This window comes from Oreochromis niloticus, linkage group LG20 (assembly GCF_001858045.2).
Source record: "Oreochromis niloticus isolate F11D_XX linkage group LG20, O_niloticus_UMD_NMBU, whole genome shotgun sequence".
Lineage (NCBI taxonomy): Eukaryota > Metazoa > Chordata > Actinopteri > Cichliformes > Cichlidae > Oreochromis > Oreochromis niloticus.
The window spans coordinates 29,216,379-29,240,521 of NC_031984.2; the positions used below are offsets into that span (position 1 = coordinate 29,216,379).

Here is a 24,143-nt window from a genome sequence, read left to right on the forward strand (position 1 = left end):
GTTCCCTCCCTGGATCTTGTTTTTAGCACTGGGTGAGGCAATCTTTCCCATTGACTCAGCCGTGCGATGCAGATAGTCCCAACAGCATGCAAAAGGCATGGAAATGTGTGTGTCTTGTATGAGTGTTGGTAATGAAAGACCTACACAGCTGCCATAGATGCTTCAGGAATGCTGTTTCTACTTGTTGTGTTTACATAAACCCAACTTTCTTGATTCCTGTGTCAGTTTCTTATTATTCCTTCACTTTGGGTCTTGGTGTACTGCATTGGGCATCTGCTTAGGTAGTTGCTGAAGAGCCTCTCATGCTTTCACTGCTGTGCTTTCAAATCCTGTTGTAATTTGTTCCAAGGTTAAGGTTTTTAAATCCTGAAAGCCATTTCAAGCACAGATCTAGAAGGCCCAAATAATTTTGTGCTTTTCCATTTTTATTATAAAGCAATTTATATAAAGCCTGCTTCATAGTGACCCCCATGTGCTCCTTGAAATCCTAAATGTTTGTTTTTTCAGAGAGCACTTCCCTCAGAGCACCAACTATTCCTCGTTGAGGATGGAGCAAACTGGCATTTCTCTCTCTTCACTTTATCCTTGCCTTTTCCCAGATTCCTCAGTGGCAGTGTCGCGCACATCCTTGCTGTTTCCCATGGATCTCAGGGTGGGAGAGCGGGGGATGCGCCCTGGTTCGGACACGGTGCTCCTCACCCCGCTGCACCCGCCTTTACACCTCTCACCGTTCTCCCCACAACCTCGCAGCTCCTTCTCCCAACAACAGCTACACCAACAAATCCGGGTAAGGAGGGAAAAAACAGAGTAAAACCATAAAAGACTTCTTGGGAAAACTATTGTACAATATATTTCATTACACCTGCAGTCTTACCTGACTTTTTGCTTTATGTTGCTAATGTGTATATGTGTTTGGTGGGGTAGTTTAATATGGAACAAAGGAGGCGAGAGCACGAGCATCACGAGAAACAGCAAGAGTTGCAACAGCTAAAACACAAAGACAAGAGTCAACAGAGTGAGTCCACACACACACACACACAATGGGAAATTACTTTGTTACTCTACAGGTCTCTACAAGACTCCAACTAATTTTTTTTTTTTTTTTCACTTTTCATAAAACCATTTCCACAAATTTATGAATAATTATGGCCCAGAGTGCTAATCATGGCCAGAGAGGAAAGTCCCTGCAAGACATCTTCATCTTTGTTACACAGTGTTTCTCCAATTGCAAAGCTGCTTTCTTTGAAGTGAGATCTAAATATAACCTGAAAAAGTGGAGATAAATATAGTTTTGCGTCCAGGCACATAAAGTCCCTGGGTCAATATTGACTTGATCACTCCTAGCACCAGCTGCCACCTCTGTGTGCACACTTATTCACAAGAATGGAAGCAAACATAGTCTCAGGCCTAACTGGTGACTTCACAGTGCATTGCACACAAATGCATCGACACTCGGAAGCATACATGCATGTATAGTATTTGCGTTTTATTTATGTATTTATTTCCTGCACAACTATGCAAATAATGTCTGGTTGTGAACACTGTGCTTTAGGCAGGGCTTGCCCCTCCCTTCGTACTGATACAGCTGGTAAATGTTTCTTTGGATTTGATTGGTTGCTGTGGCTGATTGACAGGCGCGGTGGCAAGTTCCTTAGTGAAACAGAAACTCCAGGAGGTGATTCTTAAGAAGCAGAAAAAGGCCGAGCTGGAAAGAACAAACGCTAACTCTCTGACTGCACCTCCTGTCCAATACAGGTAACGCAGCATGTGTGCACAAGCAGAACACAAAACACTAAGTGTACAACACAGTCACATTATAATAATAGTGTAATTCTTTAAATCCACTTTATATCGTGAATTTGAAGTAAAGCTGTACCATGTGTTTACATGAATGGTTTGATGTGTAATTGTGGTTATGTTGTGTTTTTGCAGAAAGCTGGGCCCTGACCCTAGCGTACCCACTCTTGTTTCCTCTTCAACGCAGCCTCCTCCTGAGGGTCCAGAGGGCACGCCGCTGCGCAGAGCAGGTGAAATATTTATATCATATTAAGGAGAAATCTGACGAATACATATCATGGCAGAAGCTATGAATTGACACTATAGGGAAGTGAAAGTGAGTTATGACGTGAAAGACCCAAAGACAGCCTGGTCATTTCTCATTTACTATCCAAATAACAAAGTGATTGACCTCAATTAGTTCTTCCAGAAGGGAAAAAATATTGCACTGCTCCTGACTTCATGCCTAAACTGGAGGAACCAAACTCTGTTTAGAAAATATATATATATATATTTTCAAATGGAGCTTTTACTTTTTACTCTGTTGTCTCCAACCTTTCTATCAAAAGCAACTGAATAATCTTTACTCAGTCCAGAGAGTAGGAGTTCCTGTGTATTAAGTATTTGGTAACACTAGCATTTTTTATTATGACACATTGTGAACATTTGGGATTTCATTACATGGAAATTGATTCATTTTTGGACTTTTACAGTCAGCAAACAGCATGAAGTAATATTCCTTTGTGCATCTCTTATTTGCTAGCGTCTGAGCCTAATCTGAAGGTGAAACACAAGCTGAAGAAACACCTGAATACCCGCAAGAGTCCGCTCACCCGCAAAGAGAGTGCCCCACCCACTGTCAAGCACAGAGTACCTGATACACTGGGTAACCTTACAGACACACAAACGCAGCAATAAATAAGAGCGATGTATTATTGTAGCCGTAAGCTGTTTTCCATTATCGCTGACTCGAGCAACGTTTTTCATGTTTACATTTTTTTGGGGGGGGGTGTATATGTTTGTTTTGTATATGATTGTTTTTACCTCTGATCTGCTGTGATGTGATTGAAACACAATCGAGCTGCATAATCAGACGCCAAACTCACCTTCTGTCTGTCTGTCTGCAGACTCGTCCCCGAGCAGCAGCAGCACTCCAGTCTCTGGCTGTAGCTCTCCTAACGACAGTCTGCCTAATGAGAATGGACTGCTGCCATCTGCAGGCGGCCTCTCACATGAGGTTTGACAAGAAACACACACACACAGTGCTGTTGAGTCAGTTTTACTGTATTAACTCTCTAAGTTCTTTTCACACTTGTTTTTAAAATAGTAAAACAGGCATTTTGAGCAGGTAACTACTTGCTTTGGTTAAAAAGTTGTTTTCCATGCATTGGCTGCTGCTGAGATGCTGGGTAATGATATGTTTAAAGACATAAGAGTATGGGAACACTGTTTGTCAGCTGTTTATACATAATTCATTTAATCATCAAAGTCAAAACAGAGCAACCTCTGTCACACCTGCTGCAAATATCTGACTCATGATTTCCCAGTGTCAAGGCAGCTCGAGACAAAACATTAGCTTAGGTTTCATTAGACCATGCTGGTGTAGAGTAGCTCACAACAGACTGAAATTATTCTAAATAACAACATTTTCAGTTATTATTTACAGTAGAAAATGTTAGACAATATACCAGCTTTGGTTTAAAATGTAACAATCAGTTTGTTTGTTTTTTCACATAGTGTAGATTAGGAAAGTTTATTTTTATCAGCACAATTTCAGTTGGATTTCAATTTTACATCATGTTTATGTTTGGTATTCTCAGGCCCAGAAACTGCTGCTCAGAGATGGTACTCTAGCTAACTTCACCATCCAGAGTCCCTCCACCCTGCCCACCATCACACTGGGACTACCAGCTAACTCGAGGGTATAACTGAACTCATTTCTTACCTCTGCCAAGGAGGTTATGTTTCTGGTAACGTTTGTGTGCGTGCGTGTCATTTTGTCATTCTGTCTGTGAATGTGACATCTCAAAAGGTTTTGGATGAATTCTGATTGAACTTGGTAGGGGTGTAGAGCGGTTTCATGTTAAACATCTGTTGAAATTTGGCTTAGGTCCACCACGGTATTTAAGGTCAACTTGATTATTTGTTGATCAAAAAGTGACGAAAAGCCTTATAACTTAGAAACTGTGATTCTTACACAAGTGATATGTATTGTCAAGTTTTAAATATTGTGACACATTTGACCTCTGACCTCACAATAGATTGATATGAAGGTGAAATGTCATAATGTGATATAGAGCTGTTTAAAACTATGTTTCTTAATTTCCTTGTGTGGGTGGGTTAGGGTTGGCTGTAGAATCAAAATTAACTTAAGTCACATCCCAGTGACTTCAAAATCTCTCTGAAGTGAATGAAATGATCACAGCTTCACATATCCTGTTTTACAAAGGAAGTAAGTCAATTAAAGGAAGCTTGATTTTCAGGAGTTGCTGTTTCACTATGACCTGAAACTCTGGCTTTCTGGGAGACAGCGTGATGAAATTAAAAGACGCTTTAGGCGGTTATGTCACTTCCGCTTTACATCAGTGTCGTCAGAACTGATCAACACAGAAATGTGTGTTATTTGTTGTCCCGTGAATTCATCCGTGTCAAACGTAAAATAGTGTGTTTGCTGTGACTATAAAGTTCTTTTCAACTGTGTCTGCAGACTGAAGGAGAGCTGTCCTCGCTGAAGGTCAGCCGAGTACCGGTGGTCACTGCCGGCGGCTCTTCAGTGTTCCTCCCCCTCAGCAGAGAAGATCAGGCAGGCCAGATGAACCCACACCTACCTGTCATCATCCTGGAGCCATCTGGACTGGTCCGCAGTCCGCTACTCACCGGTGAGACTCGCACACTCTGCACTCATCCACAGTATCGAGGCAAAAGCTCCACAGTTAACAGTTAAAACACACAGTTTTCATTTTAATGTTATGTGTGGTTTATTTGAAAAACTTCATCAGCATTAAAAGAAAAGAAAAAAATCCACAACACTGCAAAATATACACGTCCAAGGTATTGACAGTTGTGTAACCCTGTTATTAGTTTTAGTGAATGAAATGTTACAGCACCACCTGGTGGTTACATTGGGAATGCACTTTTGTTGACTTTCAGAGTAAACTCGGAGGCTACCACTCAGACTATTTTTAATGTCTCACCTTTTTTGTGTGTTTCATTTCAGTAACTTTACTTTCTTTTCATTTTGTTTGAACGTATGTCTCTGCTTTCACGTGAGTGAATTTCCTCTTTATCGCTCTGTCTCTTGGCAGTTCAAGGCCTAGACTCCGTTCCGCTTCAGTTTGCGCAGCCGTTGGACCACCTGTCTGCTGGAGGTGCTCAATCACACAAGCCCCTGAGCAGAGCACGCTCAGAACCCCTTCCTCAGAGTCCCCACGCACTTCACACACATCTCCTACAACAACAGCACAACACGCAACTACTGGAGAGGCTCAAACAGCAGACGCACCTGGGCAAGGTAGGAATACACGTGCACCTGTTTGAGATCATACATGATCTCCTCTTTGCCACATTTGGATTAAGACAGATAAAACTGGGTTACTGGCCTCTAACCTTTTAAACATGATTAAAGGTATACCCAGGTGTGTCATTAAGGGGGGTGTGGGGGAGGCTGAGCCTTTCCTGAGATTGTTTTATCGAGCCTTTTGTCAAAGCTCATTGCCCTTTACTCGTTAAATGCACTTTAAATCCAACATCAGCCATTTTGAGCCGTTCTCTCGTCTCTTTTTAAAGTATTAAAGTGTTACTTCATCTTGCCCTCAACTGAACACAGATTCAAACATTTTTTACTCTTAAATCAATCTTTAACATGTTTATGTCCATGTACAGCTGATGTCCAAGTCCAGTGAGAAGCCCAGATTGCATCAGATACCTTCTGAGGATATGGACTCAGAGGACGGTGGCGGGACGTCACCCACGGAGCCAGCCTATCACAGCAGAGGGCGGTCAGAGTCGCTGAGGGAAGCGGAGCCGTCAGCATCCAAGACACACGAGGAGCAGATGAACCTGCAGCATGCGCTCATACTTAATCAGGTTTGGAAACATAGGAAACCTTCAAACACACACACTCGTGTACAAACACAAACGGGTAGATGGGTGAAATACAACTGTGGAACTTTTTTCTTCACCATCCAGTCCTGTAGATGGCAGCCTAACACTGACACACTGGCATCTGCATAATTCATATTAGTAGCAACTGAACATTTTTCTTTTTGTAATTTAACTTTTTCTCCTTTTTATTCTTGTATTATTGATAACTGTAGACTGTATATCTGACTTATCTATGTTCCCTATCAATTACTCCCACTAGTCGTTGCTATGGGAACAGCAGAAGCAGCTGCAGCAGCTCCACCGACAAATGGAGACCCTGGCAGTACCTGTGTTGCGCGGAGGCGGCGGGGCCGTTGGTGGCTTGGGCGTCCATCGCCCCGTCTTCCGTACGCAGTCTTCCCCAGCCTCCACCTCTCTCACTCTGCCTGAGAAAACCCTCAGCCTGCCTGCACAAGACACCAGCAGCAAGCCACGCTTCACTACTGGTGAGTCACACAGTGTTCTAGTTAATGCATATCGCACCTTCTGTATACAAATTTTTAGGCTGGGGCTGTATAACATGTCAGATCTATCAAACAGTTGGCAGGGTTTTTCCCGATGGTTTCACAAATGATGTGCTGTAATAGCTGGTCTACTCAAGGGAGTTAGTTGTGTATTATTAAATGTATCTTTACATTGATATGTTGATAAAAATCATAAGTGAGGAGCATGTTCAGTTAACAGTAGTTAACCTGCAACAGTGGGTGTTTTTATATGATCACTGGTATGGCAGTGTTAGAAAAATTCTCATCATGTGTGAAATTAAAGCCAGTAAACTGGCCATCTCGACTAACATGCTGTTATAAATCCTTTTTTTGTACACAGGCCTCGTCTATGACTCTCAAATGCTGAAACACCAGTGTACCTGTGGAGATAACAGCAGCCACCCAGAGCATGCTGGGAGGATACAGAGCATCTGGTCCCGACTACAGGAGAGAGGCCTGAAGGGACAGTGCGAGGTACGACACAAGACGGACGGACACACACACACACACACACACACACACACACACACACACACACACGAACGATATGGTTAGTCAGGTATCATTATTGTTATCAATAAGATATTAATTTCTTTGATTTCCAATGTAACATCATTTTATGCGTGTTATGCACGTCTTGCAGAGCATCCGCGGCCGTAAAGCCACTCTGGAGGAGCTGCAGTCCGTCCACACGGAGCGTCACGTGTTGCTATACGGCACCAACCCACTCAACAGGCTCAAACTGGATAACCGCAAACTGGCTGGTACGCTTCACCTGATACTGATTGTGATCAGAATCATCAAAGACTAATTTCAAGGGTTTTAAAGTGAAATAAATTATACTTTTATCCACAAAACATCCTTTGAATTCAAGCCCTGCCAGATGAGTTCATGCAGAGCTGATTATACCTATCAGAACCAGTCAGATCTCTCTGTGTTTGGCAGCGTACTCGAGTTTTAAATCGAGTGATGACAAAACGGATTAATTTTATTCAAACCAGTAATGGCTGGTTTGACAGAGCTGAAGAGAGATGATCAACAATAGCAGTGAAGACAGAGTTGGCTAGGAGCTGCTTGGAGGCATCAGTAGTGGAAAAATGGTGGAAGGATTTTAAAGAAATGAAGATCAGGCATGTATTCAGTATTAGTTTAAGTCTTTTAAGGGATTAAAGTGTTAAAAATCAAAAAATGGCAGGGACAAAAACAATTTATCATCAAAAGCAAGTTTTCAGTTCTGCAATTTTTCTCACTGCCAGATGGGGGAGACAAACACTCTGCACTTCTGTTTAAATATTTAATATGTAATAAGTGCGTTTTGGAAGCGTGTATTTGTGTACGCTGTCTTATACACAGAAATGACATTTATGGCATTATGATAGCTTAATCACAATATGCCTGATTCCTCATGACTTAAAAGGATTATACTGGATTATACAACAAAACAATATCTTCTAATAAAAGTATGAATGCACAATGAAAATGTATAATTCTCTTTGATTTTCAGGGATCCTGTCTCAAAGGATGTTTGTGATGTTACCATGCGGCGGTGTAGGGGTAAGAAAAACCAACAACACACACCAAGACTTGATGAACGCCCTAGAAAATGCCACAATCGCTAAAATAATGAAAGTGGACACTGTTTCAAAGAAAAGCAGCAAAGACACGAAAATTACAAAACAGACAGAAATAAAGAGAAGATATTAGAGTGGAAAAGAGAGCTGGCTCAGCCCTGCGCTAACATTTGCCTGACAGTCCAAGTCGAACCATGACAACTCAGACTAATGAGAACAACATGTCCAGGACCAGGGATGAAAGGAATGCCTTAGATTTCATCGTCTGAGCCAAATGCACAGTTATGCCAGGTTGCGAACAAACAGAGAAGAGAAAAAAAGCCAACGGAAAGAAAAATGACTTGTAAATATAGATCTGTATTAACACGGGAGAGAACAGTGACATGTTTACTCTCAGGTCACATTAGTGCAGGAGATTCTGTTTTAAAAAATGAGATTATTTCAGCAGCAACCATTTAAACACTTGTGCACTGTGTAGTTTTTAATGCTTCCTTCAATGCATACTGATCATTTGTATTTTTGATCGGCAGGTTGATAATGACACCATTTGGAATGAGTCGCACACCTCCACGGCGTCACGTCTGGCAGCAGGAAGTGTCGTGGAGCTGGCGTTCAGAGTGGCCAAAGGAGAACTAAAGGTGAGAATCGAAACTCTGCAGTCATCCAGCGCTGTGTGAAAGAGAGAGACCACAGATGGACAGGCGTTAAAACCTAAGATGTGAATGCAGTTTTCATTGTCTTGTTCGCAATTCTTGTTTAAGTCACCTGCTGCAATTGCAGTAAAGCACTTTATTTGCAACCCCTGAGCTACTGAATGGACCCAGTTTAAAGTTGGCATTCAAGGCCAGCCGTCGGTGGTAACGATCAATAAAGTCGAAGTTTCAAGCAGCTATAATATGATGTAATGTGTAGCTGTCATGATGTCAGCAAGTGAACAACTGCTTCACCAAACACTACACAGCACCTTCTGAGAAACGGCATTTTAAAAACATGTCGTACAGTAAGTGTATTTATGACTTATTTAATGCTCCTCAGGCTCTGGGCTGTGGGCCAAAACAATTTAGAGAAACTCCAACTCATTTTTGAGGAGGTTATATCCACCATGGCAGTGCTTTGTTCCTACGAGTAAACTAGTAGACTAGAACTGAGCAGAGCAGCGTTTCTCAGCAGAAGCCACTTCAAAGGTGATCGAATTTCAGAAAAGACCTTTTCTGTTATATTATGGCCTTAATTGTCTTTCTCTTCCTTGTTGCACTCAAAATTGGGATGAAAATGTAAAGACTTCTTTTGGTTGTAAAAACATGATTGGTTTAATTTAAAAAAAAAAAAAAGATGAAATGGCAGGTTCACAAAAAAACAACCAAACGAGCATGAAACAAATGTGTGAAACGAGCAGGTCAAGTACAGAGTGAAAAACGGTAAAGCAGCATCCTGACGTTCCGCTCCATAAACTGTGCATGCTACATTCAGTGCATAATATCCATGCGCTTTACACACATAATTAGTATTAATATAATAATGTTGTTCTTATGCCTGCACCTGTGTTTATGTTCTAATATACTGCATCAGTCTATTACACTGGTATAGTAGAGCTACCTAACAAAGCTAAAGACAGACGTTACACTTAAATAGTACGAACTGCCAAAGTTATAACATTTGTTGGGTTTAAAAATGATTTATGAAGAGATCAGAAAGCTACTTCACACCTATAAATGCAGAGAGCACTGATGTAAACCTTCCTTCCTTACGTAACATCTGTCAGTTAGCTTGAGCCTAGCAGGGTTTTTGACAGTAGCATTGTACCTTTTAGGGCACACGTGAGTCTTTACTCTTCTGTGCCAAAGATCGTAGGTTCTGAACAGCTCTGTTGAAGTTCACCATGTCACAATACTAATTAGTTGCATCTATCTCTTCTTTACAGAATGGCTTTGCTGTTGTCAGACCACCAGGGCATCATGCAGACCCCTCCAATCCCATGTAAGTGTGTGTTTGTGTGTGAGTCATACTCGGTTTTCCTGTTCTTACTGCGCTGTCAGCATGTCCTCTGTGGGTGATTGTGAAAGAGAAAAAACTGACAAAATATAATATTTTTGTGGTGCAGAGTTTGTTTACATGATGATCTTTGCTTTTATTTTTTTATTTAATTTTTTAAGCAATATTTGTGCATCAATAACTTATTTTTCCTGAGCTCAGTCCTGTACAGCAAGTGTCCTCATGGTACTCCTCAAACAGAAAACTGAGATATTGGACCACTTGCCCTCTATTGCAGGACTCTTTACCCTGTTAAACAGTAAATATAGTTTGTCTGATTGTATGCTAGGGACACATTTCATGGTTCAGAATGATTTGGACCAGTCGGATACCTCCTCTATGGTATATAAACGTTTGTGTTAGTACTGAACACCTTGCATGTCTCTCAAACCAAGAATAAGGAAACGTCTAAATTGGGTAGATGTTATCCACCACCAAAACAAGCTGTGAAAGTCAGAATCGCACAGGTCTTTTCATTAACCAATTACCTGTACTTTTTTGTCAGTTAAAGATTAAAGTCTTTATATTCTTTGTCTTTAAACATTGGCTCTGTCTCTGTCTTTCAGGGGTTTCTGTTACTTCAATTCTGTAGCTATAGCTGCTAAACAGCTCCAACACAAGCTCAGCGTCAGCAAGATCCTCATTGTCGACTGGGTAAGACTTCCTGTTATCTGTGGCCTCATTTTACTGTGTGATACCCATCCCCTTAGAACATGAGTGTTGCAACTATTGTACTAAAGTAATCTCTCCTCATCGCCATGGCTAGGACGTTCACCATGGTAATGGCACGGAGGAAGTGTTTTACAACGACCCCAGTGTTCTCTACATCTCACTTCATCGTTATGACGACGGAAACTTCTTCCCCGGCAGTGGGTCTCCCGCTGAGGTAGGTGACATCCAGGACTGTTTGCTTCCCTTTCGAGAGCAGTGCTGTCAGAGAAGAATGACATCAATTGTCTTTGTTATTTGGCGTTTAGGTTGGATCTGGAGCTGGTGAGGGCTTTAATGTGAATGTGGCATGGACAGGAGGACTGGACCCACCCATGGGAGACGCTGAATACCTCGCTGCATTCAGGTAGAGGCAACTCTGGCTGCGTTTACAGCACAGTGCAGCTAAATGGGTGACAAATTAAAATATAGTGATGAAATATTTCACTTAAATGTTCAGTTGGGTTGAATGAAGGTTGCCTTGTTGAATAAGATACATGATTCACATCATTACTTTCCAGTGGTCCCTTGTGCCATTCATGGAAATATCTGCATTCGTCATGCTTTAGTACACAGAATTCTTTATTCGTAAGCTTTCTCGTAGAGACTGGAAATATATCAAATTGTAGAAAGAATGAACATATATAGATATTTTCTCTTTTCCTGTACAACAGAAAAGCCCTTGTTGGTTCAGTGTCGCAGTAGTTTTGATCGATCAGGACAGTGTCATTTAGCACAACTGTAATCAGACGATTTCTCCCATTTCCTCTAAACTGAGCCACAACTGAAACACCGAAGCCGATCAGAGACTCTGCTCCCCGCTACCTCTGACGTACTTCTTGCGTAATTAATAATCCTTGTCATTTGGAGAGCATGTGTCTGGCCCTCCCTGTTTCCAATAACTTCAGATGGTTTACAGTAAACGGTCTCCAGGTCTTGTGTTTGACAGATTGCAAACCGTTACTTCCTGCTGGTGGGTTGGATAATTGTCATCGGTGGGAGTTTAGCACCAATAAAGTTTCAGTCTTGTGGGCTCTTTGGTTGTCTGGTGCTTCCAAGCCCCAAGGAAACACTGGCAACCATGTGGTTACTGGAAAAGAGGCACAGTGGTGAGCTCAAAGACATAAGTGGGGGAACTCTGCATATATGCATGTCCACAAATGTTTAAACCCAAACACGTAAGATCAAACATATTCAAGTACGTATCAGGTGGATCGGTCATAATCCGGAAACTCAGGAAATAACAAAATAGCCGGGCGCCTTCAACAGTGATCTGCCAAAATATTTAGTTCTGACTGTTTACTCCCCATAATACACAAGCTCACTCAGTGTGAGTTTTATTTATGCAGTGCTCCTTTAGTTCTAGAGCATTTCTAAAACTGCTTGTTTTAGGACTGGGTCTTAGTTTTATTTGGATTTTTGGGTAGGGTTTATCCACACAATGGTAGTCAGAGCATGTCTTATATTCCCGGGGCATAGGGTGACAAAAATACTTCTGTGTCGAGTGTGAAGAGAAACATTACTGTAGGTTCAGTTTGAAATTTTGTTACCTTTAAAACCGGTGGATCTATTTTCTGATCATTTGTATTGTGGTTTGGTCCCTTGACTTCAGTGGTTTAATACCGTCCCTAACATTCAGGGCGCTTTTGATTATCTGGGATGTTTGTACCTTCTAGAGTAACATGATAAAATACTGATCTCTTTTTTTTTTTTTTTTTTTTTTTTTTTCAGATTTAAAACAGACTTAGTTCTTTAAAAAAATACAATCACTAACAAAATTAAGTTGAAAGGGTCTCTAAAGTAATCAGATCTTACTTGAGAGGAGCGCGCTGACTCATCTGCAGTGGACACAGTAAAATTGCTTCAGAGTATCATCTTTAGTACATAAGACAGATCTGGACCTAATAGAACTTCTAAGTAATTTTCTGTTTTTCACTCTGCCTGGAGCCCCATGAGGACAAAAGATCACGACATCAAAGCTTTCTCAGATAATTGCCTTCTAAGTTATACAAAATAAAACTGATGCTAATATATGAGCTTTTGTGGAGTGTGGTGCAACGATTTTGTGACCCACCCATTCAACACCACTGTAGATTTACTACATGTTTGCATTATTCTTGTTGTGAAAAAAGTAGATCTTTATTTAGAACGTCAGGCTAAACGAATCAGCCTGCACGTCTTAAACGGAGCCGTGAGCTCATTTTTCTGACATTGATCAGAATAAATAAATAAATGTGCTGGATTTCCTGATGAGGATTAGCTGGAAATATTTTTGAGCTGTTTTGAAAGCAAATTTTTATAATTCTATTATGATTAGCCTGTAGGTCAACATAATCCCTGTTTAAGCCCTAATGGGGAGGTGCTTTGCCTGAAAAACTTTTTAAAAACCCCAACTCCCTCACCACTCAGCCACCCAGCATTTAAAGCGCTATGAAAGCGCTTTTGTAATTAATAAAGGTTTTTTGAAAGCATCGAAGGGTTTGTGGAAAAACACAAAGTGCAGGCGCTGTTTAATGGAATGCATTTTATGAGTTAAGTTTGCAAGCGCTTTAGCTTGTATTTTCACCTTATCCCTCACTCACCCTCCCCACCCTTAAGTTTTCCATCACCCCAACCCTCACCCACCACCACCCAGCACACATTCTCGCCCTCTTCCTGTCCTCCTTTGATTGATCTTTAATAATCGTCTCCTCCTCTCCCCAATCCTGCCCTCCCCTCCTTTCTTCCATCTCTCCATTAGTTTGTCTGCAGTTTCTCTCTCTAGGGGGACCGTGGCAGCTTTAATGGCTCTACAGGGGAGGTGGGGTTGGGTTTTGCGGTCGGGTGTGTGGGGATGAGTGAAGAGTGTGCGCACGCTTTTGATTCATATCTGCATCGGTGTGATAAAGCTTAGGCCTGCTTTATGAATTACAATTATTGGACGAATCAAAGCACCGCCGATGTGCGTTTGCATCAGTGAGCGTGCATGTTTGCACGTGCACGCTCATTTTGGAATGTGTTTGTTTTATCTCGGCGACCTTATTTCTCTCTATGAGCTCATGTTGTCCATCTGCACGCAGTCATGTCAGCAGTATGCATTTGGATATGTGCGCCTTTGTGTGTGTGTGCGTGTGCTTGAAGGGGGAAGGAGGGGAGGTCTCCAAAGTCCCCAGGCAGAATAATGAAGGTAAATGGATCCCAGATGGACTGTTTTTCCTCTTTTTCCCTGTGTTGTCAATGACGTGAGGAGAGTGACAAGCCTCTAATGGGAAACAGACTCGCACGCTGCGGCTTTGAACTTCTCGCCGACAGCATCGAGTCGAGCTTCTCCCCGTCTCCGGACAGTACCACGTTCTTCCCTAACAACAAGAGCATTAAGGACAATTTCATCTATTGGAAATCCACAAAAAAGTCAGCGAGTATAAGAGCTGACAAAACAACAATATGACTTTGTTGAGCAGGCTTGTGTTCCTCGAAGCTCTGCAGCTTCTCCCACAGGGGAAACAATAGTTCTTTGTCAGCTGTGCTCGAGCTGCTGAGTCTGGGATCAGCCAGTATGTGGTTTCACTTGTCATGTTAATGACTTCTTTAGATTTAATGGTAAATATTTGTCATGTGTCCAGTTTGGACATGCCCAGTTGTGTTTGAAAACAGCTATATTTCACTGAATGCTAGGGCCGGTCTTCATAAGCACCCTAATGAAATGAATCCACACCGAAGTGCTTCTGTCAGCAGTTTATTTAAACATTGAATCAACAGAGATGGAGACTACAGCTGGTTCTTCTTTGCTTTTCATCACTTAACCCTAACCCTAACTTCCCCCGTGATGTTTCAGTGGTGATGTCAATATATCGTTTTTTTGTTTTGTTTTTCATGTTCATTTTGTGTTAATTTTCAAATCAATCAGTGACTCAGTTTCCTGTTGAACTTTATAATTAAGGCTCAAATGTGCACATCATAATTTTTTGTCCTATTCCTAGACAGCAATGTGTTTCTAACAACTGTAGGTGCATGTTACAGTCAGGAAAACGACACAAAAGTACAAAACACACAAGATATTTTAGTAAAATTACACACTCATTTGAAGACTGTATTAGAAACCAGTAGAAACTCCTACAACCATCCCTTCCCAGTCCCTTTAAGTCATTATGAACTCTGTGTGTTCATACAGGTCTGTGGTGATGCCGATCGCTCAGGAGTTCTCTCCAGATGTAGTTCTGGTGTCAGCCGGGTTTGACGCCGCCGAGGGAAATCCCGCTCCTCTAGGAGGCTACAAGGTCTCCGCCAAATGTAAGCACAGTTTCCCACCGCAGACTGCACTTGAAGATATTAGAGTTTCTTAAAGCTCATGTTTAGCATGAACAAAAGAACAGGATTCAAGTTCCTTCTACTGTGTCTTGCTTCACCACTGATATTACCATAATTACAGTAATTAGTAATTGGTATGCTGCTGTGGGAGGATCTACGGATGAAAATATGCATTTGTTTTTGGAGACTATTGGAAATTGCAGCAGTTCACCTGCCAAGCTTTGTTGTCATTTAATGTTAACAACTCTGTGTGCGTGTTTGTTCGCCGCAGGTTTCGGTTTCCTGACCCGTCAGCTGATGTCTCTAGCAGGAGGCCGTCTGGTTTTGGCCCTTGAGGGAGGTCACGACCTCACAGCAATCTGTGACGCATCTGAAGCCTGTGTCAGTTCACTCTTGGGCATACAGGTATGACTAATGGAGTTCTTTACCAGTGTTTGTTTTTTTTACAGTTAGCTGGAACACAGTGTACCACTTTTACTACAGTTAGAGGGACTTTCCTTCACTCAGTGTATCTCAGTGTTCGACAGGTTTTGGGGTTCGTTATTCTTTAAATTTGCACAAGTGTCACTCGTCACATCATGGATCAGCTACCACAATGTGCTCACTGAAGTGGTGCTTCCATTTCAATAAACATTGTGCCAAATTTTGACAGAATTGATCACAGTCCTACTTTACCAGCAGATGATCAGTGCTGAAATTCTTTCCAGGGTCAGCTGAATTCTAGTTTATTGTCAGGATGTTAAGACTATTAAAGGTCTTGCAAAACAGGCAGGCTAATGAAACATTCTCTGTTTAACCAGTTTGTGCATGTCCAAGCTTCAAATCAAAAATAAATAATGTATTTTTAATTTGTAGAAATTAAATGATACTGTTGTAGCTATTTTGGTTCTAAATATCATGTTATGTTGTGTGTCTGTCCTGTAGGAACCACTGCCGGAGGACGTCCTCCTCCAGAAGCCCAATGCTAACGCAGTCCGCTCCCTACAAACTGTCATACAGATACAAAGTGAGCAGCACTTAGGTTTCATCTTCTTCTCTGCTTTTTTATTTCAGTTGTCATCAACACTTAACCAGTGGATATGAGGTTAAAACAACAACGTTGAATTTCGCTTGACATTTTTGTTACATCTTGTGTGTTTGCAGGTCAGTACTGGCAGAGTGTGAAGGCCTACAGTGGATCAGTGGGTCTGTCATACATGGCTGCTCAGAGCAGAGACTGTGAGGAAACGGATGCTGTCAAGGCTTTGGCCTCGCTCTCTGTTGGAGTTCTTTCAAGCAAGAGGTACAGTGCATGGATACAAACACACATGGTCAAAAATCCCACTTTCATCCTTAATATTGCTGCAAACTCTCCCAGGTCTCTGCTCACATGTGCTTTTCACACTTCCCTCCAGCCTCCCTGATGAGCCAATGGAACACGACAGCGACTCCATGTAGGAAAACCCAACCAATCACCTCGCAGAACGTTCACAAGCCTCAGATCTCCCGTGCTATCATATGAACATGAAGGGGACACATTTTCAAAGCCACTGAGCCCCGACCTTCTTCACACATACACAGACCAACCGAGACACAATGCTGAACCTCTACAGACCCGCCGTTATGAGCACCTCAATGCTGGTAACCACTTGGCTGAAGCCAGCAGCACTACCTGCAGCTGAGAAACCTTCTGAAACCTCACCAAAGAGCAATACAAGTTGATTTTAATAGACTTCTCATGTCTTCTTACTGACATTGGACCGTGTGTGTGTGTGTGTATTGTCAGGGCCACAGCCCTGTTACCACAAACTTTTGAGGATCAGACCAAAACTCAGACGTGGACTTGAGCTCTGATTCCTCCTGGAGCACCAGCAGCTGTTTTTGTTGCCTTACCTTTGCCTTAAGACCAACATCAGAGGGAAACTTCAGATCATAAATTCTTTCTGCCACATTGCTTCTCATATCAGACTCAAACTGAGCGGGATGAAAAACAATGCAGAACCAAACTACTGTATACCATCAGTTAAAGGCGTATATGCTTGATGGACACGATGCAAACGTAGCACCATGAAGAAGTGGCCCCATCATTAAGAAACAAGATTTAAAAAAGAGAGACCTAGCTGCTGCGTCTGCTATAATGATGTCATTACCTACAATTTAACCACTAGAAGAAGATGACAAAGCAAAGAAGAGGAAACAAAGACACAAAACAAAGAAAGAACGGGCAGTTCTTCGTTGTTTTATTGCACTGTTCATCCATAATGTGAACCATGAGAAATTCCAAAGCTCTGGGAAAGAAAAAACAAACTTCTCCTCTCTGTAGATAATTTAAAGGTTTTTTTGAAGATTTGGATGAAATGTTGTTTGCTATCTTTTTCCCACTCTTCATCTGAGATGTCTTAAGTGGTCCCTGACTGACTGTGGACACGTCTGGGCTGAAATACTGTAGAGTTTAATTCATCTGAAAAGTAGGCAATATTTTCAAAGCAGAATTTACTGCTGTTCAGTGTCTTACATTCATGTGCATTTAAAAGCCTACACACACACACACACACACACACACACACACACACACACACACAAAGCAATGACGAACTATCGATGTACCACTAGTATTCAATACTGTGTATTATTGTTTATATTTGAGACTAAAGGAGTGTTCATTCCACCGTGGCACCACTGAGGACCACTGTATTGTTCTATTGTAGTAGCAATACTGTTAATGCACTTAAAGGACATCACCCAAAGAAAATTGCCTTAAAACAGCCTGCACTTGGTGATGGGACTGTGTTGAAGCACCGTAAGGGACCACTACGGATACTGCTCCCACAGCGACTCGACTTTTGTAAAACGTTTAAACCTGTGGATTTAGATGAACATAACACATGCAGTCTTTTTGTAAACTGTTTGATTTGGTTAACAAGTACATGAACTTGTTTTGTTTTTTATTTTGGTGAATGTTTAGTTGATTATCTATAATCTGTCACAGCCTAATTAAGGAAATGAATGCTATGTTGAAGTGAGCTTCATTGTGAGAATCTTGTTTTCATTCAAACTGTTATCATGCAATCAGCCTAGACAACGCTACAACACGTCGATCCATCATCTATGCTGATGTTTGTAATAGACATGTTGTCAATCATTTGAAGTTAGTTTTTTTTGGGGGGGGGGTTGGACCACCCTCTTAAAGGGGCATATAAAGGGCTTGGCATTCCAAACAGTCAAAGAAAGTTCGAGATTGTGTGTCTTCGTTTTTCTTCAAGGTTATTTTGTAGCAAAATCTAGTTTGTTAAAGTATTTTTTTCCCCATCATATGAGGTTTGACCAGTTTCACATTTTGATGACCAGTACTAATGTTTTTTAGTTTTGAGCTTTTGAAGGTAAAGTGTAAAGTTCAGACCTCTGTTAACAGCGAATAACTACTAGAATTCTTAGCTGATCAGTGGAGTCACTCTTTAGCTTTGTCTAGAAGTTTTCTGTTTTTTTTACATCCATGATTTGATTGATTGAACAGCACAATTTGATTTTTTTTTTCCCATGATTTTGTTGTTTATAAGTAACAAAGAATCATTTTTATTAATCCGGGTAAAATAAAAAACTGTTCAAGCATTTCTTTTAATCAGACCCTGGGCACACTCTGCCCGACAGGAGGCCTCGGAGCTTTTACCTTAAACAAAAATGACAGTGGACACCAAAATGTAATTATATCTTCTTTTTTTTATTATCCCAATGTTGCTGCAGTACTCGTGTATCTCAACAGGAATTATTGAGAAAATGTTGCACGGAGGATCGTTGTTCTCCGATAAATGCGGCTGGTTTGTCTTTCTTGTAGAGCATCAGAGTATTCTCGACAGCAAAGTGGCAGCATTGAAACGTGATGCTGCGTCTTTCTTAAAAGAAAGTAAAGTATGAAGTCAACGTTATCTGACGTGTGTGCGTGTGTGTGAGAGAGAGAGTGTGTTGTTATTGCATGCACACTAGTACATAATGTGCATGGATTTGCAAGTGTTAAACTGCTTGTCTGTGATTCTGTAAATGACCTCTCTTGTATTATACTCGTGTTTTTGTTTGGTCTTATGTAGAGGCCAGTATTGCCTCAGCTCTTAATTCCCTTTATTACTTATGTAATTTGTACCTTCTTCTTAAAGAAAGACACTGTAAATAGTAACTCAAAGACCAAAATACACGTTGCACATGTGCCTTGATGCATTCAGTAGTATGTGTATTGGTAACTCTTAACTAACTGGACTTACAGTAACTCTGTATCTCTAAACATGACATTGAAATCTTTATTTCATACTATTCTTTATTATTTACTTATGTTATTTTCTTACATTTCCTACCATTTGTATGTATAGAAAGATTGTCTATTTTGTACTTTGGTCTTTTCCTCTTGATTAAAAAATAATTTCCAGTATTAGCCCTTTATTTTTCCTTGTCATTTTTTTCTGCAGAAATTAACACTTATAGCGTACACTATACTGTGAATCAGAACAGACCCATTGTAAGAAAGGAAAATACACCTATGACAAATACAAATTATGAGCACAATGGGCTAGTTTAGTCTGAGATCTGCTAGAACTGTTTATCCATTTATTACGAGTTTTAATACGTGTATAAGTGCAATATCACTTTTGATAATGTATATACTTTACTTAAAAGTAGCGTTTAACTGACGGACCTGATTTTCCCCCTGACTGCATTTCTAAAAGATATGCGTCACTTGATATTTAAGAGACATTTAAAACTCATTCACTTAGTTTCAAGTCACACCTTTCAAATGGTTGTTATGGTTGGTAATTGATTGCTAACCAAACTTGCTAGCACTAGCTTAAAACTTAGGTCTTAATCCAGCATGATGGCTGCTAACAAGCTAACGCTAAAGAGTTGCTAGTGAGTGTATTTATGTTGTGTCAAAATCATTTGGGTTTATATTTTTCTGTAAACCACAGCACATCAGAAGCTGTAAATCGGGGAGCTACATATCTTAGCAGACAGATATCACGAGTCTTAAGATCATGTTATTCTTGTTTTATTTGGGAGCTTTGTCATCACTGGACAGTTTGTAATTCAGGGTTTTTGCACCGAAATTCTTCACTTAGTTTTATACTGTATGTTCCCTTGCGATCATAAAAATGAAAATAAAATACTCTTACCTTGTGGTGCAAAAGCTTTATTGATTTAGTGTTTGTTAAATCATCAAGTTGCAAAACAGTAACTCTACATACCACTGTAGCACAACTGAGATGATAAAGCTATAAGTTATTATTTAGGTCTAAACATACTATAAATATTTCCTGAGCACTTAATTGCACTTTAACATGTTTCTTTTGGGAAGAATTAATTGTTCCTGACCGGGTAAAGGCCCACAGACCTCGTTAAAAAACAGAAAGCAGGGGGAGGCAGGAGGAAGGGAAAGGAAAGGAGACAGTTTAACAAGAGAGACAGGAGACAAGGAAGGCGTGGTGAGAGTATAAATCTGTGCACCAATCACTGAAAACAAGAACTTCAAGAAGGTTTTGCAGATAGTTTTATTTTTCCGGAGGTTTCTGCTTATGATGCTTTACGAAGTCATACTGTGTCAGTGTGTAAAACATCACACTGTACACATTTCAAGTAATATGTCATAAAAACAAAGCCTGACTCTAAAGTCTGAGAAGTGCACAAGAGATGGATACGCTAATGCAGTCTGAAATGAAAGCCTGGCTTCGACTACACAATCTTTTACAGCGACAGCTATAATATCAGTTTCTTTAAGGTACTACAGAAGGAAAATGGTCAAAAAATGTCGGTAAATGACGGAGCGTGTATAGCTGATCCTCGTTTTCCCACATTACTCTGAAGCATGACATACAAAGTGCAAACAAGAACAAGGAGCAGAACAGAGATTCAAAAGAAAGATCACAGTCACTTTATTCAGCAGCTGGTCAGACAAGAAAGACATATTACTACTGTAACCACTTATACACATCAGCATTGGATGTTGCGTAAATATAAAAATAATAAAAAATTCCTGTTTCCAAGTAAGAATGGCATTAAAGGCAGGATGTAACTATATATTATTCTAAGGCAACTCAAGCGAGAGATGAGTCACTTTCACTGTCAATTTGATCCATAAATGAAAATTTAGAATACAACTTGAATTACATGACAACATAGAGAATAGGCAAGGCCATGCACTCATTTTTAATCTTTGCATTTCACACAGAAATGCACAGGGGCTGCTTTTTCTCTGCTGGCCCACAACTGGATTCTTTCTAAATGTCAAGTGTCTTCTAACATGTCAGTGAAGTCTAGCCTTCAGAGACCGCAATGCGCTGACTGTGGGGCTTGGTAAACATCTCCATAAGTCTTTAAAAGAGCTGGAAACATTAGCTACCTCCCTGGGACGTTCTAATGATAGGTTGCCGGTCTTCATGTATTTTGGCAGTGAGGGGAGAAATGGATTGTCATGGATGTGCTTTGAAGCCAAACAGCATGTCAGTCCTATTCTCTTGAAATAACTGTAAACCTTGCAGTTAATGTTCATTGCGTCTCACAAAAGAAAAGCCTACAATATTAGAAAGAAAGGTATATCATTTGGTAATGATGTGGACTCCAATAGCATTTCCCTAGTGGAGCCAATGTATTGAAAAAAGTGTATTTTTTGTAAGTGTATAGTTGCATGTGTGCACCTCTACATTTGTGTGTATAAATCAGCTCTCACCTCCTCCATCACTACCAGTGGTTTATGGGAGCCCAGCAGGGAGCCACATCAGCCTTCCCCTTTGATGGTGACACACATGATTCATGGCTTTCCGAGACCGTTTGTTTTCATTACGCCTCCTCGTCAGCTCGCTAGCTGTATCACGGTTTCGTGCAACGCAAGCAAATTCGGGCCAGAACGAGAGGAAAGAATGTCAAGGGGAGAGGTTTTGTTGGCACTGGAAGAAACAAAGGGGCTAGGTTTTGGGATGGACAAGAAACTTAAGGCAGGGTGACGGACGGACGGACGGCCGTGGCTGCTTTTTTTTTTTCCAACTTTTGCTAAGGTTCAGAGGTAGTCAGGGATTCGTAAAATGTCAGAGTGTTGGAAAACCAGGAGCTGAAAGACCACGGAAAAGTCAAAGGCCCGACAACTCTTGAGACATTCAGTATGGTGTTTGCAGTTCTTTCTTTCTTTTAAGTCCTCTGCTCTATAGATTTTACACAAACCTTTATACACTTTCTACCTCAAGGAAGAAAGAAAGTTAAATAAAAAGTGGCTCATTGTATGTAGACTTATAGTAATGATTATGTTACTGATAATAATGATAATACTGATTTTATTTACGGTGATAAAATCAGAGGTGATGACAATGATGATGAAACCAGCTGTCATGCTTCAGTACCTGAGAGAGCTGATGGGTCAGGGGGCTCCAGCAGAAATAGCTGTGCTGCTAATGAAGCGTCAACCACGATCGAGTCCTTAACCATCAGCTTGATGAAGCAAATGCATGTTGAATGAAAGCTTCCATTATGATTCATGTAAACAAAATACACATGTTAAAAGGAAAAAAGAGAGAAAACAATCTAAATAAGCTAGCAGTCCCTGCTGCATTTCCTGAACTCATTGCATTTGCATTCGTGAGCAGTGATAGCTGCTTTGGAAAAAGCAAACAAGTGGAATGACTCATAAGTTGATAACCAATCAAACAATTGCTCATATGAAAGCTTCCTCTCATCAGGTGTTACGCTGTCTTTTCATTGAGGCAATCAGATTGCAATCGAGGTGTCAAGTAGTGTGAATCCACTAGTGAGCAGACACAGTTGGGACATCTCCTCAGCCCCTTTGCGTCATACTTTTTAGGCTTCCAGTCAAGGCTAGTGACCAGCAGACATGGTTGACCAGGCTCCCTCCATCCTCCAGACAGAGAAAGCATAGCTCAGTCTCTCATGGGCCAGGTAGTTACATCCTGCCAGCTTGGTGTCCATCTCATCACTCTGCAGAACCTGGTACAGAAAGTCAATGTAGCGTGACGCCAATTTAAGGGTCTGGATCTTGCTCAGTTTGTCAGAGGGGAGCGTTGGGATTATTTTGCGCAACGAGGCAAAGGCTTCATTCAGAGATCGCGTCCGCTGGCGCTCCCGGATGTTGGCGATGACCCGCTGGGCGTGTGGGTCCTCCAGGCCGCTTGAAATACCTTCAGGGCTGGGACCGGGTGCAGGAGAAAGGGAAAGCGGGCGATGCTGAGGACTCTTCTTGAGCTTTTTGGGGCCAGTTGGATTGTAGATCTGGATGTCATCTACTGGCTTGACCTTGCCGTCATCTGCCGACATGGTGGGTGTAATTGCGGAAATGTGATCCTCCATTTGGGCACCCATCTGCCGCTTATGCCCGGTGATCCCCGGTGTCGCAACCACAACAGGACAGGCATTAGAAAGCGGTCTTTTGTTGTCCTCCTTGCTGGACACCACCCCTCCCTCAGGATGGTCATTTGAGTGTTCCTCCTCTCTCATGCTTGGCCACGTTCTTCTTCTGTCTCCTCTCTTCTTTATTTCACTGTATCCTTCACTCTTATTTTGTCCAGTTTCCTTTATGATGTCTCTCTCCACTCCTCCACCCGTAACAGCAGTTTCCCTCCCTTCTGATTGCTGTCGGGAACTCCCTCAGTACAGCCGCAGGTTTCTCTGATCTTCTGCTGGGTTCTTCTTCTTCGCCAACCAACTTTTCACGTTGTCATATTCAGACATGCCAAACCAAAACACGTGAGTAATGAGTTGAGTTTTGGATCGGCTCTGTCGCGTTACATGTTAAAAATCTTTTCCCGTACTCGGTGAGAGAACGCTGCATCAGCAAAGCCAGAATGTTCTCATGTCCCACTCCCACTGCAGCATGTGAGACAACAGCAAACCGAATCAGACTTTTTAAAGCGAAGGGAGCATGAAGCTTTCAGTTGCCCACCCATCTGACTCACTGATTGGTCCAAAGGTTTCTTTTTGTGGGGGACAGCTGAGCACAAGACAACAGAAAAAAATGAATTCTGACCGATTGGTCGGATCAAAGGGATGAGGCGGAGACAAAGGTGTGCCATACAACCAAGTGAAACGAATCGCTCTGACGTTTCTCGCCCCAGAAGTTGCCCGAGTTTATAGGTTCCAGATTTCCTCTAAAGCAAGCCAGTACCATCCCCCGCCTCTCGCA

The 24,143-nt window shown here is 41.4% G+C and overlaps 2 protein-coding genes across 4 annotated transcripts in view; one reads left to right on the forward strand and one right to left on the reverse strand.

The window, feature by feature from the left end:
• Window positions 1-19,400, forward strand: part of hdac7a (histone deacetylase 7a) — a 53,855-nt gene extending 34,455 nt beyond the window's left edge. For all 3 annotated transcript variants that reach the window (XM_005454087.4, XM_005454088.4, XM_003449118.5), the window contains 24 exons: window positions 600-787; window positions 925-1,015; window positions 1,635-1,755; window positions 1,933-2,027; window positions 2,540-2,662; window positions 2,904-3,013; window positions 3,597-3,698; window positions 4,484-4,655; window positions 5,082-5,287; window positions 5,659-5,862; window positions 6,140-6,365; window positions 6,745-6,878; window positions 7,048-7,168; window positions 7,909-7,958; window positions 8,506-8,613; window positions 9,897-9,952; window positions 10,573-10,660; window positions 10,773-10,892; window positions 10,984-11,081; window positions 14,865-14,983; window positions 15,273-15,406; window positions 15,926-16,007; window positions 16,145-16,283; window positions 16,396-19,400. In XM_005454087.4, the coding sequence (XP_005454144.1) occupies window positions 600-787; window positions 925-1,015; window positions 1,635-1,755; window positions 1,933-2,027; window positions 2,540-2,662; window positions 2,904-3,013; window positions 3,597-3,698; window positions 4,484-4,655; window positions 5,082-5,287; window positions 5,659-5,862; window positions 6,140-6,365; window positions 6,745-6,878; window positions 7,048-7,168; window positions 7,909-7,958; window positions 8,506-8,613; window positions 9,897-9,952; window positions 10,573-10,660; window positions 10,773-10,892; window positions 10,984-11,081; window positions 14,865-14,983; window positions 15,273-15,406; window positions 15,926-16,007; window positions 16,145-16,283; window positions 16,396-16,438 (2,930 nt within the window). In that variant the 3' untranslated portion in view covers window positions 16,439-19,400. The remainder of the gene's footprint in view (window positions 1-599; window positions 788-924; window positions 1,016-1,634; window positions 1,756-1,932; window positions 2,028-2,539; window positions 2,663-2,903; window positions 3,014-3,596; window positions 3,699-4,483; window positions 4,656-5,081; window positions 5,288-5,658; window positions 5,863-6,139; window positions 6,366-6,744; window positions 6,879-7,047; window positions 7,169-7,908; window positions 7,959-8,505; window positions 8,614-9,896; window positions 9,953-10,572; window positions 10,661-10,772; window positions 10,893-10,983; window positions 11,082-14,864; window positions 14,984-15,272; window positions 15,407-15,925; window positions 16,008-16,144; window positions 16,284-16,395) is intronic.
• A 1,102-nt stretch (window positions 19,401-20,502) lies between these two features.
• On the reverse strand, window positions 20,503-23,895 carry LOC100696102 (twist-related protein 2-like). Its single transcript, XM_005454086.3, has one exon. It carries the CDS (start codon window positions 23,456-23,458, stop codon window positions 22,823-22,825), a length of 636 nt encoding a protein of 211 aa, XP_005454143.1. The 5' UTR covers window positions 23,459-23,895; the 3' UTR covers window positions 20,503-22,822.
• Window positions 23,896-24,143: the final 248 nt, after the last annotated feature.

What these genes read in the sequence shown, in the direction of transcription:
- LOC100696102 (XM_005454086.3), bottom strand. Translation starts at nt 23,458, where the DNA reads ATGAGAGAGGAGGAACACTCAAATGACCATCCTGAGGGAGGGGTGGTG.